Source organism: Corvus cornix, chromosome 15 (genome assembly GCF_000738735.6).
Source record: "Corvus cornix cornix isolate S_Up_H32 chromosome 15, ASM73873v5, whole genome shotgun sequence".
NCBI lineage: Eukaryota > Metazoa > Chordata > Aves > Passeriformes > Corvidae > Corvus > Corvus cornix.
The window spans coordinates 3,503,045-3,523,651 of record NC_046345.1 but is presented as its reverse complement, the minus strand read 5'-3'; the positions used below and the strand labels follow the sequence as shown (position 1 = coordinate 3,523,651).

Here is a 20,607-nt window from a genome sequence, read left to right as displayed (position 1 = left end):
GTGGGGATGAAAGGCTTCTACCTCTCTTTTAAGAAAATTAGGTATGTTGCTGTAATTTCTTTTGCAGAGAAGCAGAAAACTGAAACTTAACATTCACACACTACAAAAACTTGGAAAAAACACAACCTTTTCAGTTTCTGTGGAATTATTAATCTGTCCTTCAAGTGACATGCAGCATTACTAGATGGAGATTCCAGGATTTGGCTGTGGCTTTTGTTTTGTCTTTATTTTATCATTTTTTTTACCTTGCACAATATTCCACTGAGGCTCATGACCAGGTATTTGGTGCTCTTCAGCAGAGGAATTATTTTTAGTGCTCTGCCCAGTAATGTAGAATGAGGTTGCCTCTCACTGCTTTCTGCAGAGTCATCTTCAACATCATTTGTGTTTGAATTCTGGAGCAGAAGGGTTTCAATGCAGAGCTGCAGTGCAACATCACTGTCCAGCATGAAAGAGCTAGGAAAGAACAGAGTATGATTTTCTCTGTGACCTTTGGTGTCATCAAGGAGCTTCTTTCCTTATGAATGAATTAATCCAAGGCCTCTATGTATTCTGAATAGCATTTTTCAAAAAAGAACAGTTTGAATATTATATTAATTAAGATTTATTTAAACCAGAATAGATTTCAGTGCCCATGGCTGTTCTTACAGCAACAATAGATTTAATAGGATCAGTACCTGCAGTAATTCAAGATGAGACCTGTGTCTACTTCTGGGTTTTGTACCAGCACTCTTATGAGTTCTTTCTTCCTTATTGGTGGCTGTCTAAATACAGTCTCAAAAGAAATCTACAGACAAAGAAATAATTCATCTTCTCACCTTGTACAGTGAAGCTTCTACTTTAGTTTCAACCCAAACACTTTCATAGCAGGAAAAAGCAGTGTATTTGCCAACTATCCCCTGTGTCAAATAATATTTAAGAACTTGAATTTTCTTTTGCAGCCCCCTCAATTACTGCATTTCTGTTTCTGATGTTTATTTATGCAGACAAGCAGAATGAAAAAACAAAAACAAAACCCCAACTTCGCTTACATTTGAGTGGTAAATCTGTCTAACACCCTCCCCCCTGCATCTCAGATTATATTGGTATTATTAACTGATTAGTTAATAAAACCCTAAAGTAAGTAAATAAATAAAAACTTACACCAAATTTACCAAGCTGGATACCCCATTCTGCATCAATAACCAATTCCTGGAATTTTCTCTTTTCTTCTGCTTCACCATATTGGTCAGCAAGCTGTGCTCCCACCAGAGCTACTGCCTAGAAGGAAGGAGAAGGGAAATGAATGCAAGTCTGATAAATAATCTGAAATTTGGGAATCCTGAGGTCTAAACCCTTAGAGGAACTTCAAGTAATTCATGATCACACAACTGTATAAAATGAAAACAAACCTCAGAGAAGGTGTCAGGACTACCTCACCTCCTGATCTGGCAGTTCAAAGCTATTTTAAAATTTACTTTCTCAATAATATTTTCCTAACATTGTAGAAAGTAATACAAAAGGTGCCTTTTAGGCACTTTCTCAGAATTTACATTACTCTCCCTCCCCATTTCTTTATGCTTTACTTCCCATCTTCCTTTCTATTTTAATAGATATATTCACTCATTCCATTCTTGAAAACTGCTGCCAGAGAACAACTTATCCAAAATAAAATGTAGATTTAAATAATGATGGGAGCTGAAATAAATAATTTCAAGCTTTGGAATAAGTCATGATGAGGTAACCCAAGGCATAGGTTGAAAATCACATTCATTTTGACAGCAAGTGCCTGTGCACAACTTCACACTGTGGTACAGGGGCAGCTCCTTTCCCAGTGCCCTGGGAATGCCAAACATTCTCTGTTTGCTGAAGAAACTCGAGGCCTTGGGAATTTACCAAAACTTTTCTGTAATTTTGCCATGAATTGTTTATGATCTCCCACAGCTTATTGAACATCTCTTCCTTGGGCAAAATACTGCAGTATCCCAGGGCCAGCTTCTGATCGATGACACGAGAGTTGAACACCTGTGGTTTGGGAAAAAAAAATTACAAACTTTAGGAATTTATTTAATTTATTCAATAGGTCTCTTTGTATCAAGTGCAACACATGAAAAATGCTCCATAATTTTAGACATGTATTGGGCCTTTAAGTTAGAAGGAAAAAAAAAAAGAATAAAAATGCATTTCAGGATTTGAAATCTAAAATCTGAATATCCTGAAGCCCATCTAAAAGTGACTTCCCTTAGTCTAAACTGCCTTAGAAGATGGTAAACTGCAGGTTTTGCACAGAGCTTTTTAAAAACTACCAATCTAAAACAAATCCAGGATTTAAAATGAGATAGAGAATACCTACAGAACATAAAGGCCATCCCTATCATTTGGGACCTTAAAGGATCCCCCAAAGGTGAGGCTCCCTCTGTACAGAACCTTCCAAGCAGAGTGATCAGAGCAGGAACAAAGAGCCACAGGCCACAAGGGACTCAAATACTCTTTGGAAAAGGCTGTTCAGGGAGGTGGTTGAGACACCATCACTAAAGGTGTTTAAAAGATGTGGAGATGTGGTGCTCAGGACATGGTTTAGTGGTGGACTTGGCAGTTTTAGGTTAAGGGTTGGACTCCATGATCTCTAGGGTCTTTTCCAACTGAAACAATTCCACGTGGCTGCCAGGTAGAGCAGAACAAAGTGGCTCACTCACCCTTTCCAGGGGATTCTTACCTTGTGTAGTAAGTTCAGGGCAGAGGTCTTGATTACTGAACTGCTCCTCTCTTTCATGGCTATGAGGAAGCTTCTGGTTTCAGTGAGTAGATCTCTGTCTTGTGGCTGTTATGAATAAAACAGCACATAATTAAAAATAAATTCTAAGCCTTCAACTTCTTGTCATTTACAGCATAGTAGGAGGTACTACAGTAATTTTTATTTTCAGATTTAAGACCTTACAAAGATTTCATCTAGATCGAAAAAGGATTTGTTTTTCAAGTGCTTTTGAATTGAGGAATGTTTCTTGAATATTCTACTTGCAACTTTTCCCATACTAAACAATGGTAAAACAACTAATTAAGAGTAAACACTTATTAACACTCATTCTAGTCTCTGCAGGAAGGCCAGGAATAAAAGCTCAGTTCTGAACACACTTTGTAAAGAGAGAGAGGACAATGAAAAATAGGGAAGAAACCACCAGCTCCTTTCACAAACTGACTCAACATCTGATCAAGTGGTGCTAATAAAAGGTCACGGTGAGAGCCTTTCCCTGCCTCCCCAAATCCTTAGAGAACTACTCTAAACTTGCTGAAAGTTACCTTTTCATTCAGGGCCAAATCCCTGGTGTTTGAAATGATATGCTGGACGCAGGATCTGACGGCACAGAGCGTGAGCTTCAGGGCCAGCTGGAACTGGCTGCACTCCAGCAGGTTCTGCACTGCTGCAGAGAAGGGAGATCCCACGGGCAGCAGAAAGTTATGTCCTGTGAAATATTTCAAAAACAACCCCAGAAAATAATTATGAAGCATATTGTTCTTGGAGTTAATATCAGAGCAGTTTCTCTTTTTCTTCGTTAAATTTATAACGCAGGATCTGCCTTAGTTCCCTTTGAAACCTCAAATTCTCAGGGCTTTTCATTTAATACAGATTCCCATTTTAGTTTAAAACCCACAAGTTTTTGGCCAGAAGTTGTCTTCTTGGACAGGCTTTGATGATTCTCACTCATAGTGGTAGAACTTCTGCCCTAAGTAAAGGCTTTGACATGGTGGAAGGGTAGGGATTACCACCCAAACTGGTGACTTCTGTGCTGAACCAAACCACCCCTTAAAATATGGCTTTAAGGGGAACATTTAGGCACCTGTGAAAATCCCCTGTGAGTTAGTCATGCTTGTGTAGGGTGAATTTAAACCTCATGTTTTCCAGTGGTCTGTTTATACTTTCATTGTGGTGGATCTGCCCTCGTGTCCCTGCCCATGGCAGGGGGTTGGAATTAGGTGATTTTTCAGGTCCCTTCCCACCCAACCAGTGTGTGGTACCTTCCATAAACGCTCGGTGTGCCAGGCTTATAGACTCCAAGGGATACAGCTTGTCCTCTGAAAGACAGAAAATGCACATCAGCAGAGTGCCAGGAACTCAGCATCACCAGGAAGTCTGGGAGAACCCTAAAAATACCACAGGGACAGGGCATAAAATAGAGACACGTGAACCTCGAGAGCCATTTGCTGCTGTTTTTAACTGGGCCTGCTCAGAATGTATTTTTGAGGAGGGAGTATCTCTCAGACTCACAAAGAAATCCAACAGTTTCCAGTAACTACTTTGTATGTAAATCCCTTGGATGAGACAGTCAACACTAAACTCATCTGTGAAAATAAGAACCAACCCCAAAGTCATCTTTCCATTCTATACATTATTCTATAATGGGTATTTCTACTGTGAGTTTGTCTGACTGAGATTTCTGAGGTGATAATTTCCACACACATGCTGAAATATTCCTGTTTCTAGATAAGAATCAATAAGAAACAGAGATTTCATATTGTCCCAATGTTCAGGAAAGCAAGCTTACCACAAATAGGCAGAACAGCAGAAGCAAGTTCATATGCAACTGGAAGAGATGTCTGAGGATCAAGGACTATCCCATCTTCTTTAAAAAAATCATCGTAAGTCCACTCTTCATAAGGATCTTTATCAGCTCCAGAAGATGTTGTCTAAGTAAGAACATTGTCAAAAGCACACACAATAAAAGGCAGAGTTAGTAACTCCACTAACAAACCAAGAGGTTTCTGTTTTGGAATACAGGAATAGAACATGATGTTCATATTAGAAAATAGTACTTCTGTGCAATGGCCAGTAGCAATAAATACATTTCCTACCTAGAGCGGCCACATTTGTCTTTCATGTTGCAGTTGTTTAGTTGTACAGCCAAAATATTCTCTAATTTAATGGAGGCTTTCATAAATGTTCTTGGCCAAACGTTATAAGCAAACATTTTCCAAGTGGATAATTTTCTAGAAAAATAACATTTTGTGCATAAACAAGCCCAGCCACTTTGCTCTACTCCACTCCAGCTGTAAGAGCCCATTCATTTCAAGTAGCCTAAAGCACTGCTTGACCTAAACAGAAAACAAAGATGCTATTCAAGAACTTGATCATCTCAAAGTTTCACAGAACTCTTGGGAAAGCTTTCACATAATACATTAATTTAAAAGCCAAACCCTCCCTGCCATACTTTCAAGCCAGCTCCCTGCCAGTCCTGGCAGAAGCTGTTTGACAAAATCACTATTTTCAGTAGGATTTATTATACTGAAGTTTAAGTGGAGAATGCTACTTGTGCTTGTCCCACAGCTGCACTGCTTTTAGGACTCAAATCAGTTTATTCTTTAAGCTAAAGAACACACAAATTCTAGGAAATCTTTATTTGTGGAGCTCTGTGTGGATTTTTTTGTTGTTGTTGGCTTTTTGATTAAAGAGTGCTGGAGAAATGAGAGGGAAAATAATATATACAGTGAACAGCACAAAAAATACCTCTGCTGTAAATTCATAGTTGTCCATTTGGCACTGTCCATGAATTGCCTTGGCAAGTGAAGTATATTTACACAGTTCCAGACAATCCAACACTAAATCTGTAAAAATACCAAGATCAGTAGCAGGAATGGAAGGTTCATATGTCCTATTAAAAGGAAGCAATTTTGCAGCACCTATTTTCACAGATGCAGATCTAGAAATTCACTTTGTTTTCAGGTTTGTTGAACACTGTTTGGAAAGCTGGACTCCCAACATGAACACAAGTAAATAGTAACAGGAATTACCTGGACTACACAGTGTAGTTGCTTGGCCAGCCAGCTCATAGATCACTGCTGGAAGATTCATCCCATGAGGAGTGATCATTGGAACATCAGCTCCCAGCATACGACAAAGCCTTAGGGATACTGCAAACAGCAGCTTCCCTGTATTTTCATTCCACCTATTTTCATAGAACTCCCTATTAAGAAAGAAAAGGATGTTAAAAATAAAAAGCCAGTAGTTCTTAGGGCTTTTAGTTAAGGCCACATTCTGTTCTGATTATTTAACTGAAACAAAAAGCCTTTGCCCTGCATAATTCAAAAATGGGGCAGAAATAGTTCAGAAAAGCCTAGTAAAAGTGATGATCTTGAAAAGCCTTGCAGTTTTACCTGCATATATTGACAGCCACTTCCACTCTTCCACCATCCAGTGCTCTCAAGGCCAGTTTTTCTCCCAGTTCATGCTCTGAGACTTGCAGGAGCGAAGCCAGAATGTACAACCTTGGTTCAGTGTGAGGGTTCTTCAGCTTGCCACCCCCTGAGTTACAATCCACTGCTTGCACGTTTCTAGGCTTGGATGCAGATCTGGTACTTTCACAAGCACTTAGGTGATCCTCCAGAAGTGCAGATATCAGTGAAGGGTTGCTGTATTCTTCATCTGAGAGAAAGATACCAAAGTATTCCTGCAACAACAACAAAAAGATTATATGTTTGTATCCATGTAGCTTCCTTTAAATTGCTTATTTTTTTTACCTACTGTCCTGAGATCTTAATAAATTATTACAGCAGTCTATTATGAAATTTTTGAAGTATTAGCAATTAAGGCTTTAGTGAGAGTATCTAATTTTTGGTTTAAATAGGCAACTCAGTTCTAATTGGGAACTTCCCCAGGCTAGATTAAATTGCTAGATTAGCCTTAGAATCAATTTGAAGTCAATAATAAAAACAACCTTTGCACATATGTTGTAAATACAATTAATTTTTAATATGATCCATGTGATAAGAACAATTGGAATAACTACAGTAAATCAAAAGGGATTTAAAACAAAAATACCCACCTGCAAGGCAGCAAGTGTTTCAAACAATTTTAGGTTTTCTTCACATTCATATTTCTTCATGGGATTGTCTGTTGGAGGAGAAAAACAATTACTTTTTGATTCCATTTATACAAGCAAGATGTAAGATGCTGAAGATGTACCTTACCTTTTTGAATACTGAACTGGAATTTAAGGATGTCCACGAGTGTCTTAGTCATAAACATTTGTGATTTTTGCTGCAGGAAAGGAAAAGGTTTGTATTTTTTGTTAAAATGTTGCTAGGAACAGACTTGGGTTTCAGCTCTTAAAGTACAATGCAATGTTCCACAAACTTCTCAAGCAATGATTACCAAGTCTAAGGTACAACCAGGTGAAAAGCAAAGGAACAGAAACTTATTTTAAATATTAACCCTCTACAGAAACAGTAAATATAGGTGTAATACGTGTTTACTCCATAGTCTGTTAGCTCTCCAGGAATTATCCACACTTCTCCCTTTTCAGAATAACTTGTGTGCACACTTTCTGATGTGAAAAGCCTTGGTACCTCTTCAGGATCATCTGCTTTGTTCCGTAACACCAGTCTTCCCCACAGAGTCAATCTCTCTGCAACCTCCTCAGCCTCAGCAAGAGGCAGAGATCTTAACAAAGTCAGAGACTCTTCTCCCTGAAGGGAGAAAAAGAAACAAACAAAATTAAAACAGAAACAATAAAAAGAAAAGGACATTTGCTTTTGGAAAAGCTGAGTTATGGGTACATTCTTGTTCTGATGCAATGGCTGCACGATGGCCAAGAGGGTAAGCAAAAACAATACATGAAAATACGTAGAGACTTCAATTCCAAACTCAGCTGGTGTATTGTAGGTCATAACTTTCATCCTATTCTGCCACAAATGAAGGATAAAACTCTGACAAAGGTCTCATTTTCCATGTCAGGCATAGGCAGTTAGGTGTAGAATTAGTAATTTGAATTTAAAATACATATGTAAACTGCTTATAAGATTTCAGCAATACAACTTGCCCCTGTTTTGTCAAAAGACCTCAGTGTCTGTAAATTTCAGGATCAACTGACATGAAGTATTTCCTTACCCTTTCTTTGTCAATCAGGTCCATCATCCTCAGGAAGCAGACTTCCCCAGCAGGCAACATGTATGCTGCTGCAATTTTCAAGGCATCCTCCAAGCAAGCAGGGGTATTTTGCTTAAGAATGTATCTCACAAGCCTCTGTAAGAAGAAAACAGAAATGGGCTTTAGTTTGTTGATAACAAGGGTAACAAGGGAATTGTTCAGCTTGTACCAAGCAAGTTACCTGGAAGCTTAAAACTTTTATCTAGAGAAAAGCTGACTGAAGTGTAACCGGGAGAAAACAGGGCTTGGGGACAGAATTAGCCTGAGAACTCTGAAAATTCCTCTGGTTCCTCAGGATATCAAGGAACTTCTCCAGAAATACTCATGTTTTCTCCTAACGAATGGGAGATGTTAAAATAAACCCCCAAATGTTAAAAAAAAGAAATCACCAAGTGCTGTTCACTGTGACCTCTGGAGAAATCTAAAGTCTTGACAACTCACCATTATCATCTGCTTGTCCTTTAAAAGATGGGTATCTCTTATCCCATAGGCTCTCAAAAGCCTCTTCATCTCCATCAGTCGGTAACTTTCCTGCAGTAACTTCACTCTGGGGACAAATTAAAGCATCATTAATTCCTTTGCTACCTTCAGCTATGGGATTTAATCATCACTCTACATCAGATCCACAGCATTTCCCCAGCCAAGGGTAGACTGTGGATGCTGCTTACTTGACATGGTTCATTTCCAGATGCTGTTTGACCAGCTGCTCCACTGCTGCACCCCATGGCACCACAGCTCCGTGCATTATCTCCAGAACTGCATCAAATTTCAGCTGCAAAAGGGACATAACCACCTCACTTTTCAAAATAAGTTTCAAAGTAGTTAGTCCCTTGAAGTATTGTTCAATGTGACTGATTCCTTAGGCAAGTATTTTATTTCCTTGCCCAATCTGCACTTGCATAAAGGGCATTTATTGTCATCGTATGATGTGTCAAGTTAGATTGGAAAATGCTTGCAGTCATTTATGACACTGTGGTTTCATACATGTTAAAATTGGTGAGTTTTCCATGTGATGACACCACAACTACAATTAAACCCTCAAAGAACATCTCAGGGAAGATGACTAAAATAGAATTAGAAGAAGAACATACTATTTTCTCCTCATAGCACTCATGTAAAAACGCACTCAGATGATTATGGAAAAATCACGTTTTGGTTTGAACTGATGTGTTGGACTCACTTGATGCCTTTCATAAAATATACTTACATCTGTGTCAGAGATGCAGCCAATGACAGCTACTGCCTTGGCCTCCCAGGCAGTTTCAAACACTGAAATAGATCGTGTCCGACAACGTTCCAGCAAATCCTGTGTATTTTGATGAAGGTGATTAGAACATTTGAAATCAGGATAAATACTCCTATCTTACAATATGAACAAAAATGTAAAATTTTCTGGATATTAAGGGATTGCTTCATAACTGAAATAGTAACTATCATTAAGTTCACTGACAGGAATAATGATCTAAAAACATTCAGTTGTAAATTCAAATGGTCATCAGACTTGGTTTCTGCTTCCTCATGTTGAAATTGCTTTCTTCAAAAGGAAGAAAATGTGGGTACCTTGACATACTGTAGAAGAAGCTCATCTTTTTGTAGGTTATGTTCACAGAGGTAGGGCTTTATAAACTTCTCCAAAATTGATGGGACAAGCTCTGGTGCCAAAATTTTATCAAGCATGCGAAACACAATAGTGGTTGCATTTTCCTGGGCAGCAAGTGGAAAAAGGCCATGTTAGAACATCACAGGTCAGTGCAAGACCATTTACATCTCTAATACATAATCCAACATCCAGAGTCCGCTGAAATCAACTGAATGATTTCAAGCAAAAATCCCTCTTTAGCTCAAATAAACCCTTTCATTTACAAAGCTTTTCTTGTTCAGTTGTACTTCCAATTTCTCTGTTGCGAATGATTGGTCCACAATAGATGAGCTGTAATAACCTGCAAACCATGGAGTTTGAGCCACACCTTCTCACAGTACCTTGTTATGTTACATTTATAACCAGAGTTGAGAGAAAATTTGTAACACAACTTATCAAATAGTCTTAGCAGCTTATGAATGCAAATTTCACCTACCATCCATCAGGATTCCTCCTTTGTCTGACTTTTAATCACATGCTCTAAAGTTCTTCTCTTTTCAGAACAAACTGAAAAGCACTTTTTCAAGTGTCTGCAGTGTTACCTTTTCAAAATCACAGAATGCCAGCCTGCAGTTGTATTTTCTGCACAGATTTCTCAGTTCTTGTAAATCATTTATCAACTTCTTTAACCTCTGTATCTCTTCACAGTCACCACACCTCTGAAACACCGTTGAGAAGTGAAATGTTAGGAGACAAGACCATTAGGAGGCTGTCATCAACATTTTTTAAATCTTTAAACACAAGAAAATTGGAACTTGGTTCCTTCCTTTCGTGGAATTAAGTCAATCGTCACTAAAACCAAGTGACCTAATTATCATCCACTCCAGCTCTAGCACAGAGCATCTGTTTGAAGTCTCTTAATAGCTAATTCTTGTATTTGTTACATTTCTTACCAAAGGAGTCCACTTGCCAAAAGCTGTCACTCCCAGTTCACCTTGATTTTTACTTGTAAAAAAAATCTCTGCTACTTGGAGTCCATTTTCAGGCCAGTTTGCCTGTCCAAAATAATTGATATTAGTAAACTGTATTATACATCTAGAAATACAAGATGTGCAAAGTTTCTGCAGTGTGACTTACCTTGTCAGTTAATTCAAGGTTTCGAGCAGCTTGTTCCAGCCATTTTGCTAATATTTTCTGAAAAAAATACAGTTATAAGTACAGTTATGCTATCTATCAAAGCAAAATTTGCCATTAGAAACTTCTTTAGAAAGAAATAATTTAAAATACAAATGCTAGGGAAAAGAATCCATTTCAAAGACAGATGAACAAGTTCCTGACATTCAGAAGTCTGTAGGTATGACAGTAAATTCATCTTAATCTGAGAAAATTACAATTTGCAGTTCTTAAGTCAGTCTCACCTGTCCATCTGGCACAACCCTCCTTGAGAAGGGGATCACAAAATTTTTAAGCCACACACACAGTTCCTTCAAAGGAGCAGTGAGATGGATGGCATTGAGCAAATCCTTCAGCATTTTCTCATCAAAGCTGCTTTCAAAATCGGCCTAAAATATTAAACCAGAACAATTACAGATCCATGGAGTAAATGTTCATCTGATGCTCTGTAAAGCTGTTTCACTAATAGGAAGAGCCAGTAAATTTCACAAATAAAAAAAATCTCAGTAATCATAGACAGAAATTAAATAAATAGCTCGGTTTTCTTAAAAAAAGACCTAATTGAATTAATTTCTTTACAAATTACACTGTTCTATTACTTTCAGACTTGTTCTACAGTTCTCTCTTATTAAGAAAACAATGGACATGGAACTGAAGGTCCTGCATTAAAAAATAAAATAACAGCACACAGCCACTATCTTGAATGCATCATTCAGAGTAAGAAGTCTGTGTGATTAAAGGGTCTTAAGTTTAGGCAGTAAAGGTCCACTTAAAAATTCTGAGAGCTGTGCTTGCAAGAAAGTGAATGGAAGATTACAAGCACTGCAGAATAAATCACATTGTTCTGACTTAGGAATATGAATTCTGATATCAGAAATACCAGTTTATTCCTAAATCAATACCAAATTCAGCCTCCTAAGGATCCAGGTGAACAGGTAATCATTGTGATAATAGATGAGATTCTGCCATGGACCTTTGCTTCTCTGAGGAGCTGTTTTGTAACAGCCCCTGTGAAATAAGGCTGGAAAATTGAAGAGATTTAACCCCCTCCATAAATCCCAGAGATGTCTGTGCCACCTCACCTGATGCCTAAGCCAGAGGTACTGTGCACAAGACAAATTTCCTACTTCCAGCTGAGAAACAATAATCTTGAACGTGTCCTCATTATGCAGGAATTCTGTCCAAGCAATACCACTAAAAGTGAGAGGGCGAAGAGAAGCTTTGTTAAATGTCATTATCAAAGGAATTGGGGGGAGGATTTCAAAGTTTTCAACCTAGTGCTGTATGCTGTAAGAAACAACAGGAGTGGTACACTGTGATTGTATAAAATCACAATCCCTCCTATACATACTGAAAAACAGCAACAACAACAAAATCTGTTTAAGTGCATGTGCAACAGATAATTTATGCTTTCAGCATAAAGGATGACTCAACCTCTCTGCATTCTCCCTTCTCCACAGCACAGGATAGGAAACTTCAGGCAGAGAAGGAAGAGCTTGAAGTTTAATGAAAACTTCATATAAAAAAACTAAAATAGTCTTAATTTCAGTGGTACAGTCTTAACAATCACAAATTTACATCTTAAACAAACACAAACAAACCTGAATTTCTCTAGTCCAAAAGCTTCATAGAATGTTGTAAGCCTTGCCTGAGCTCTCAATACCTGAATGTAGATGAGATTTAAGGTTAATATCTGGCTTAACATATTGTTACATTACATGATTAGAACACTGATTCTCCTTGAAGGCAGATGAGGCCAGTTTACAACAGGACTAAACAAGAAACAAAATGAAAAACCTAAAAGTACTTTAAGAAAGGTTCTGCCTTCCATTTATGAAGCATCTGAAACTGAATCTTTCTATGACTGAACGAGTGGCTTATTTCTGAATCTGTCATTACTGTGGTTCTCTTTCATACTATAAAATATAATTCTGTTTAGACTTTTAAAAAGTTCAGCAGTAGTACTGTTTGTAAAACTCTACCTTACAATTGTTTATATGATACTGCAAATCCAAGAAATTTGTCCTCACCTCAGCTATGGATACTGGAGCCCCATCAGATGGTGGAGCATTGGTTCTATTATCTTTCTTCAAGATCTGAAAAAAGGACATGAAAGGGTTTGGCTGACAACTCAGAACATGCCAGACAGGACTGTGAGTGCAGTAAAAACATGAGCAAAAAGTCAGGACTTCTGTAAATTGAGATTTTACAATGTTAGATTGGATCTAACCTGATCCGGTCTAATCTGGTTGGATTTCTGCATGGATGGAGGATCAGACAGATAATGTGTATCTCTGGTTCTGTTTGATAAGGCAGGAAAGACTAAAATAGTGAAAACAAAAAAGGTGACCTACTTTGAGCTTTAGTTTGAAAATTAATATTTTAAAGGTACTTAAAAAAACTGCTACTCAAAACTAAACCCTGCTTTCTGATGCAAGAATAAAACTGTGAGCTCTTTTTTGCCCTTGAGCAATACCAAAAATGAGGCTGGAACGACACTTGCTGCTTCTTCATGTTTGGTTATATAGGATTTATAATGCCTTTACTTTTGCCTTTTGGAATGGCTGTAACTGGTTTGTGGCCCTCTCAAGTTGTACAGAAGGGTGGAATAGAAGTTGAAGAGTAGAAGAAATTGCAACAAATAAAGCCCTTACTCTGACTTTAGCATAATTCAGCATTTCTCGAGTGGTTTCATACACTGGCCATGGAGCATTTAGGCAGTAATTCACAACAAACTGGTTGTCCTGTTTGCATAAGGAAAACACTGAAATTAATTCCAAGTTCCTTTATAATTTGAATTGCTTTAGTAGAGAAAGAGGGTAGAAATAAAAACAAACCTGAATTTTTTGCAGATTTTCTTTGGCTTCATTCTCAAGATCCAGCAACGCTTCCCGGCCATAACTCCCAACACAAGCTAAAGCCAGTTTTTCTAAAATAGTGTTTGCTTTTACTTTGTATACAAGCTGTTTAAAAAAAATAATACAAGTACAGTGAGTTGTTTTAAAAGGTAACACTAACTTGGTAATATTTGTAATCTTTTTAATACTTTTTATTGGACTATAGGGTAAGAACCTTACTCATAATTTCAGTTATACTGATTAATCTCAAATGTGTTTATCATGAATGAACAACTCACCTCAAGATCTAGTCCAAACTGAATAGCAAAATTCTCTGCTTCAGTGAATTTGTGTTTGTGCAGTAAACGGCTTAGTCTAAGGATGAAATGAAATAAACAACTTCAATATAAGTCCAAACCAGATATTAAAAAAAATATAATACAATGGTGTTTCAAAGAAACCAGTACCTATTTTCTGGCAAGGCTTCAGTTAAACTTCTCATCACAACTATAGAAACTGGGTCTTCAGAGGGCCTGAGGACGACAGGGGAAACTATGTGAATTTATCAACTCCATGTGGAAGTAATCTGGCATTTTTATATAATAATGAGCTAGTTACAAACAAAATATTTTCTTACTGATGCTTTTCATGAATTCCTTCCAAGAAGTATATTGTATCCTGTAGTGTGCGATAACAGAAACCATTAGGTGAAATGAAATAAGTTCCAAATAAATCCAGAGCATTTTTCTGTGCTAAGAGAACTTAAAACTTCCCTCAGTTTTTAGCTGTAACAGAAGCAGGAACAACTGGCAGTTCTATTAACTAGTGCAAGAGACCTCAGACTAAATTTAAATTGTTCAGTTTGCTTCATCATAGGATATTTTTCTCAATCCTTTAGGGACATTATTTAATCTTTCTTTGTATAGTTCCTGCATAATTTCTAGCAGGAAATGGTTCTAACCTAACAAGAATAACAGAGTACCCTCTTCAATATTTACACATATTAAGACAACTATATTTCTTCAAAGAACAAAAAGAAAATCATCTAAACCTACTGTGCAAATCCCACTTTGAACAAGGGAAGAAACAAGAGACACTTGCAGAGAATAGAGCTGTTGCATAGTGGGCAGTGCAAAAACCATGAGGCTTTTCATCTAGTAAAAAAAGAGAGAAAACAAACAAAGAAGTCAGAATTACTTTTTCTCTTACACTGGTGAGAGAGTGATATTTCAGAATCATTTCTGAAATCTTATGAAATTAGAGGGCAGTATTTGTAGGACTTTTTATGGAATGCAGATCTCCAGTTTGAGGGAGTTTAATGAAATTTCAGATGTTGCCTCCTTCTCTCTCTCGGCCTATTATGTATAATTTGACAGGTTTAATTTAATTTTAAGAATTATATAATATTCATCCTGGTATTTTATTTCTGTTAACTTCACTGACTCTATCTGGGGGTAGATGCTGAAGGCAGCAGAGACATTGCTCTAAAGAAATCTGTGAAGAGATGTAAGATTATAGTAAATGTTGCTGCTCTTCCTTGTCTGCCTACCTTAAAATCCAAACAAATAAACCCCAAACCATCCATAAAAACCCCAACCAGTGGGACAGCTTGCCCTGGTCACCATCACAAGAATCCCAACAACCCTAATACACAGATGGTCACATTTCAGTTTGGACTTTAAGCTCCTCAGAATTCTCTATGCCCCAAATATTTTGCCACCTCCTTCCCTCTCTACCTTTTTTCCTATGAGCAATTGTGTAACAACTGAGGAACAGAACAGAGATAAGGAGATTATACCTGTTTGTCATCTGGCATTGTCATGACAATCAGTTTAACGTTGGCAAGCCCTTGCCTAATGAATGAGAAAGAGATAACAGAAAGCAAAACCTGCTGTATGAATCTCAGGTTAAAACTTTAAAATATTTTTACTTCTGAGTTTCAGAAACTTCTGCATTCCATGAAAACGCATTTAAAAATAGTTGTAGACTTTAATCTGCAGCTGTACAGTTTCTAGCACACTTTTTTTAGAACAGCGGTTGCACTTTTTCACACATTCTGCTTAACCTTATCTTGCAATTCTAGGAAACAGCACCAGACAACTTTTCACTTCTCAGAACTGCTGCCACAATGCTTTACTTACCAAGTGACTTCAGAAGAATCTGACTCAGTAGTTAGAAAAAATTCTTCAATATGTATTAAAGGCCAATCCCAAATTAGAGTGAGAGAATAAACATCCCATGTGCTTAAGATGTTCTAGATTTAAAAAAAATCGATACGATTTCATATTTTCTTTGTAGAAGACTTTTTTTGAGCAAAATATTACATTTCATGGCTTAAATAATGAGTAGGATTAGAATTTTAAAAAAACCAACACAGGAAGATCAAGATGGTCTTGATATAAGTAAATATAAGCAACTTTATTTTACAGAAACTTTCCTTTAAACCTTAAAAAATATGTTTATAAGCTGTTTCAAGAACATTGTAAAGTGAAGATTACACACAAATCATTACCCATACCTCTGTATCCAAAACAAACAGCTGATTATCAAGGACTTGAAGTTTTGCAGCACCTAAAAAATATTAATATCACATAAATTCCTTATTTTTCTTGAGATAGGTATCTGAAGCAAAACATATTCAAACACACAACCAAGCATTGGCAACTTTGTGGTTTAACCTCATGGAACTTCCAAAGTTTAGCTTAAAGAGAATTGTGATTTATGTATCTAAGTTAAACTGCAATTTTGAAGCCCACATTTTGGCTGTACCTTTACAAAAAATGTTCTGTTTGGTACATGTGCATTTGTTAAAAACAATGAAATATCTGAAAATTAGTACATTCTGCAATTAAATACAAAATCTTGTCTATAAAAAGATAAAACCTTCTTCACCTTGGATCAGGCTTGAATCAGCAAAACTTTGAGCAGATACCAGGGCATTGGTGGGGTCTACCTCCCATTTGGAGAGCACATGATCACCTTTACCCTGTGAGGAGAGGCAAAGTAAAATGAGGGTAGAGAGTAGATACTTGACCATTGACATGTCTGCTTCTACAACTGATCTTTAACTTGGAAAGCTGCAAAATTAAATTAAACTTTATTCTTCTACTGATGTTCAGAAAAATACATTGATTTCTTTATTTTTCATTTAACCTTTTTCCTTTCTCCTTTCAAGACTGGTCTTTGTTACAGTGATTGTTAGTCAGCAGTTTTTGGCTCTTTGAAAAACAGCATGTCAAAGTATCTACTTTCCATTCTCATAGAACATAAAAGCTGAATGAAATTACACTGGGCCTACTGAGGAAAATCCCATTGAATTCAACAGGCTTCAAAAAATAAATTCAGAGGACTTGTTTCCAGTCCAAAATAACATTTCAAAGCATGTTTATATTTTAATTTTTTTATTAGTTCCTGTACTTAATTCATGCTTAAAAGCTCTGTTGAATTAGACCTTGTTATTTTAGCAGAGCTTTGTTGAATGGGAAGCTGCTTGGAAGATTCTTGCCAGCTTTTGTTTTGTCTGTGAGCTCAAAGATAGTATCTATAAACAATCCAGCCTGTACAGATCAGGAAGCAGTGATTTACTGAGCTCATAAAACCAGGGTGAAAAGATTTTCTCCTCATCCACCATAACAAAGTAATTTTGGAAATGACAAAGTTATTTCCTTATGAGAAAAACTACAGACAGGCTGCACGAGTGACAACCTTTAAATTTACAGTGAAGGAAATGAAAGGCAAAAAAGTCTTGGTGCAAAAAGCTGATGAGCTTCTTTTGAAACCACCTGGAGACAAATTTTGTTGCAGAACCAAAAACACCATTACTGATAATATAAAAGTTGTTATGACCATGTTCTTAGTGCTTACCCCAATTATCAAATGGATTTTGTTCACTGAGTTGCTGATCACAAAATCCTGACAGCCGAGGCTGTGATGCTCTCCCGTGGCAATGAAAGTTGTCTTTATCTGTTCTTGTAACTTGTGGGGTGGGAGAGGAAGGGGATGTCAACAGACAGGGAAGAAAAAGAGTCATTTATAGAACCAGTGGGTAAAATCTCTTCTCATTTCTAAACGTGCAGAAAAAGTAAAAATCACAGCTATCAGGGGAATAATGGACTGGTGAACAGTCGATGGAATATACAGAGCAAAGTTTGGTTACAAACTCTGCACTTTTAACACGTTACCAGTTTTGCAGGTGTTTCTTACTTGCTTTGCTGTAGTCATATCCATCTTCTCAATTGCTAAATATCAAAAAAAGAAAATAAAATCAGTGTTAAAACTTTTTCAAAATTTAAAAAAGGCACTAAGCATCATATAGGAAAGTTTTTTAATACAGGGCTCCCTGTTCTGATGAAATCTAAAGGGGTCTGTAGCTTCTCCTACCTTTCTGTGTTTTAGCAAGTGGGACACGCATAATGCAGAAACATCCATTGCTTGTGAGAATGAACATGTGATAAACACCTAAAAAAACCCAACACAAATACTTCAAACTTAAGTATTCAAGAGTAAGTAAAGAGAAGACTTGCTCGTAAACAGGACACTGAAATAATTGACACCAAAAAATCATCTGACCAATAGATTAGACTATTTTAAACAAAATTTTTGTCATTTCCAACTAAGAGCAGAATAATATATTCTATTGTGACAGAACAGGGCTGGGAGCTTATAGATCAGAACTACTAAAATCTGAAGTCTGATAGAAGACAGAAGGAATTCTTCCTTTTTAAGCCTTTTCATATGTTTAGCACAGTCTCAAAAGAAAGAGGTGTCAAGTTCTGAATGTTTCCTATGGTATTTGTAAAATAATTAATGAGATAAAGAATCTTATACAGCTTTGGTTTGCATTGTGCACATAAAAACTTTTCTTTACGCTTTCCTGTATTATTTATTTTGTAATCTCTTTCCCTGAGATATTAAAGGGGAACAAAATCACAAAAAATTTGCACAAAGGGGGAGAAAAAAAATCATCCAGTTCTTACCTGCATCCACATTATCTTTTACAATAAAGAGATTTAAGTAAGTCTTTTCAGTTGAAGATTGTTCAACCAAAATCTAAAATAGAAACAGTGTGAAGAGTATTAGTCTGTATTTTATTAAAAAAAAATTGAAATACTGATCATCAGTTCAAACTTTTAACTTTTTTCTTTCATGATGGCCTGGTTCTTGTTTATGCATGCCATTCCTAAATATATTTTCCTTATTCATTACTCATGGGAACAGAAGTGCCCCTTTCACCTGTTTGGTTAGAATATGTTGTCCAAAGGTAACGATGTCTATACTTTGGTATTTGGAAGAGAGATTAAAAAAACCTCAAGAAAGTCTGAGAACAAAACGTTTTCAGCAAAATTAAATAGAAAAGTTACTGTACCTTGGTTAGCAAGGTTTGTTTTGATGGAATGTGGATAAGATGTAAACTGCCTCTTCTCTCACCAACCACAAGAAATTGACTTTCTTGACACATACCCACTACATCCACATTAGTATCTGAAAAGTTCCATGGTAAAATGTCAAATATTAAGGTTTGGGGTTTATGAATAAACATTCAGACAAGACTTGGACAATACAGCATCCCAGATTTCCTCAAAACAAATTGTTTTGACTAAATGAAATATGGAAAGGGGCCTACAGGGAGTGGTTTTGGTATCCATTATTCCCACTTCAGTGAAAAGTTAGGAAGGATTTTAATTACATTGTACCGAAATAGTTAATTGTTCAGAAGCCAAAATCACTTTTTATTACTTAGGTACTTCTTATAATACTTCCTTTTACAGGCTAGTCAGACACTTGCTATGTTTTCCTGTACAAACCTACGTATTTTAAAAGCCAGTTTTCACTTGCAAAGTGAAATTCCAAAGGAATGAACTCACCAAACTGAATGTGCATCAGAAGAGACAGCCCAGTGCTGTCCAGAAGTGCCACAGATCTGTCCACAACAACAATGCTGCCATCCCTGGAGCTGCGTGCGTGGAGCTGAGGGTTCACAGAGACCTGCGAAGGGAAAGGTTGTTACACACAGGAACACTTCAGAAAACCACGACAAAGAAGTAATTATTAAAGTAATAATAATAAGTAATTATTAAAAAAGATAGAAGCACAACTTTGATGGGTTGTACCTTTTCCGAAGATGTGATCTGCAGCCGTGTATCCACCTGGTACAAGGCGGTGCCACAGTTGTGTCCCAAACCCACAAGGAGCTGCCCGGTGTCATCGTTGAGCAGGAGCTCAATATCGTTCCACATCTTTGCCTGGGATAAACATTTCAGGAACATCTTGTAGAGCAAACAGCTCTAAAAAGTTCTATGGCCACAAACAAGTTATTGACTGTATTACTGTGTGGAGACACTGTGCAAGGATGAAGGGCTGTACAAGAAGCCTTGTAAGGATGAACAGTGTGTTTAGAACCAAGTGAGCAGTGGGGATCCCGGCCTGGCTGAAGGCAGCTTGGGGGGAACAGAGTCCTCCCCACTCTGACAGTGCTCTGACAGCTGCTATGAATATCCCCAACCCTCAGGGACCCTCATGGCCTCTACTGGTGACAAACCCCTGCCCACAGGGACCCCCATCCCCTGCCCTCAGGGAATCACTGCCCCTCACCGCGGTGACAAACCCATGCTCACAGGGACCCCCATCCCTCACTGCGGCCGGTGACATCCCTATTTCCAGAGGATCCCGGGCCCCCATGGTCTCCCCCATCCCTCACCGGTGACACTCCCGTGCCCGCAGGGACCTCCCGATCCCCTCACCGGTGACACTCCCGTGCCCACAGGGACCCCCCGATCCCCTCACCGGTGACACTCCCGTGCCCACAGGGATCCCCTGATCCCCTCACCGGTGACACTCCCGTGCCCACAGGGACCCCCGATCCCTCACCGGTGACACTCCCGTGCCCACAGGGACCCCCGATCCCCTCACCGGTGACACTCCCGTGCCCACAGGGATCCCCTGATCCCTCACCGGTGACACTCCCGTGCCCACAGGGACCCCCCGATCCCCTCACCGGTGACACTCCCGTGCCCACAGGGACCCGGCTCCCCTGACCGCGCCCCCCCCAGCCGCTCCTGCGTTTCAATTTGGCGGGAGCCGGGACAGGCTCTACGGGTCGCGGCAGTGGCCAAACCTCCGCG

The 20,607-nt window shown here is 38.1% G+C and overlaps 1 protein-coding gene across 5 annotated transcripts in view; it reads right to left on the bottom strand.

The window, feature by feature from the left end:
- KNTC1 (kinetochore associated 1) overlaps positions 1-20,560 on the bottom strand; it is a 31,994-nt gene extending 11,434 nt beyond the window's left edge. For 3 of the 5 annotated variants that reach the window (XM_039561210.1, XM_039561212.1, XM_039561213.1), the window contains exons 1-44: positions 20,481-20,560; positions 19,597-19,728; positions 19,351-19,471; positions 18,852-18,967; positions 18,463-18,535; positions 17,867-17,944; positions 17,690-17,724; positions 17,351-17,461; positions 16,379-16,472; positions 16,005-16,057; positions 15,628-15,740; positions 15,285-15,339; positions 14,542-14,640; positions 14,124-14,164; positions 13,954-14,019; positions 13,786-13,861; positions 13,487-13,612; positions 13,304-13,393; positions 12,680-12,745; positions 12,251-12,312; positions 11,732-11,843; positions 10,895-11,038; positions 10,614-10,670; positions 10,430-10,531; positions 10,079-10,195; positions 9,458-9,601; positions 9,105-9,203; positions 8,566-8,669; positions 8,339-8,444; positions 7,859-7,993; positions 7,318-7,437; positions 6,940-7,009; positions 6,795-6,862; positions 6,127-6,419; positions 5,764-5,936; positions 5,480-5,577; positions 4,521-4,662; positions 3,994-4,050; positions 3,277-3,440; positions 2,696-2,800; positions 1,876-2,004; positions 1,144-1,260; positions 678-787; positions 246-456 (exon numbers count right to left, since the gene is read on the bottom strand). In XM_039561210.1, coding sequence (XP_039417144.1) covers positions 246-456; positions 678-787; positions 1,144-1,260; positions 1,876-2,004; positions 2,696-2,800; positions 3,277-3,440; positions 3,994-4,050; positions 4,521-4,662; positions 5,480-5,577; positions 5,764-5,936; positions 6,127-6,419; positions 6,795-6,862; positions 6,940-7,009; positions 7,318-7,437; positions 7,859-7,993; positions 8,339-8,444; positions 8,566-8,669; positions 9,105-9,203; positions 9,458-9,601; positions 10,079-10,195; positions 10,430-10,531; positions 10,614-10,670; positions 10,895-11,038; positions 11,732-11,843; positions 12,251-12,312; positions 12,680-12,745; positions 13,304-13,393; positions 13,487-13,612; positions 13,786-13,861; positions 13,954-14,019; positions 14,124-14,164; positions 14,542-14,640; positions 15,285-15,339; positions 15,628-15,740; positions 16,005-16,057; positions 16,379-16,472; positions 17,351-17,461; positions 17,690-17,724; positions 17,867-17,944; positions 18,463-18,535; positions 18,852-18,967; positions 19,351-19,471; positions 19,597-19,722 — 4,578 coding nt within the window. In that variant the 5' untranslated portion in view covers positions 19,723-19,728; positions 20,481-20,560. Of the gene's footprint in view, positions 1-245; positions 457-677; positions 788-1,143; positions 1,261-1,875; positions 2,005-2,695; positions 2,801-3,276; positions 3,441-3,993; positions 4,051-4,520; positions 4,663-5,479; positions 5,578-5,763; positions 5,937-6,126; positions 6,420-6,794; positions 6,863-6,939; positions 7,010-7,317; positions 7,438-7,858; positions 7,994-8,338; positions 8,445-8,565; positions 8,670-9,104; positions 9,204-9,457; positions 9,602-10,078; positions 10,196-10,429; positions 10,532-10,613; positions 10,671-10,894; positions 11,039-11,731; positions 11,844-12,250; positions 12,313-12,679; positions 12,746-13,303; positions 13,394-13,486; positions 13,613-13,785; positions 13,862-13,953; positions 14,020-14,123; positions 14,165-14,541; positions 14,641-15,284; positions 15,340-15,627; positions 15,741-16,004; positions 16,058-16,378; positions 16,473-17,350; positions 17,462-17,689; positions 17,725-17,866; positions 17,945-18,462; positions 18,536-18,851; positions 18,968-19,350; positions 19,472-19,596; positions 19,729-20,183; positions 20,342-20,480 lie in introns of those variants that run through there. The other 2 variants (XM_039561211.1, XM_020584532.2) reach the window with 2 other exon arrangements.
- Positions 20,561-20,607: the final 47 nt, after the last annotated feature.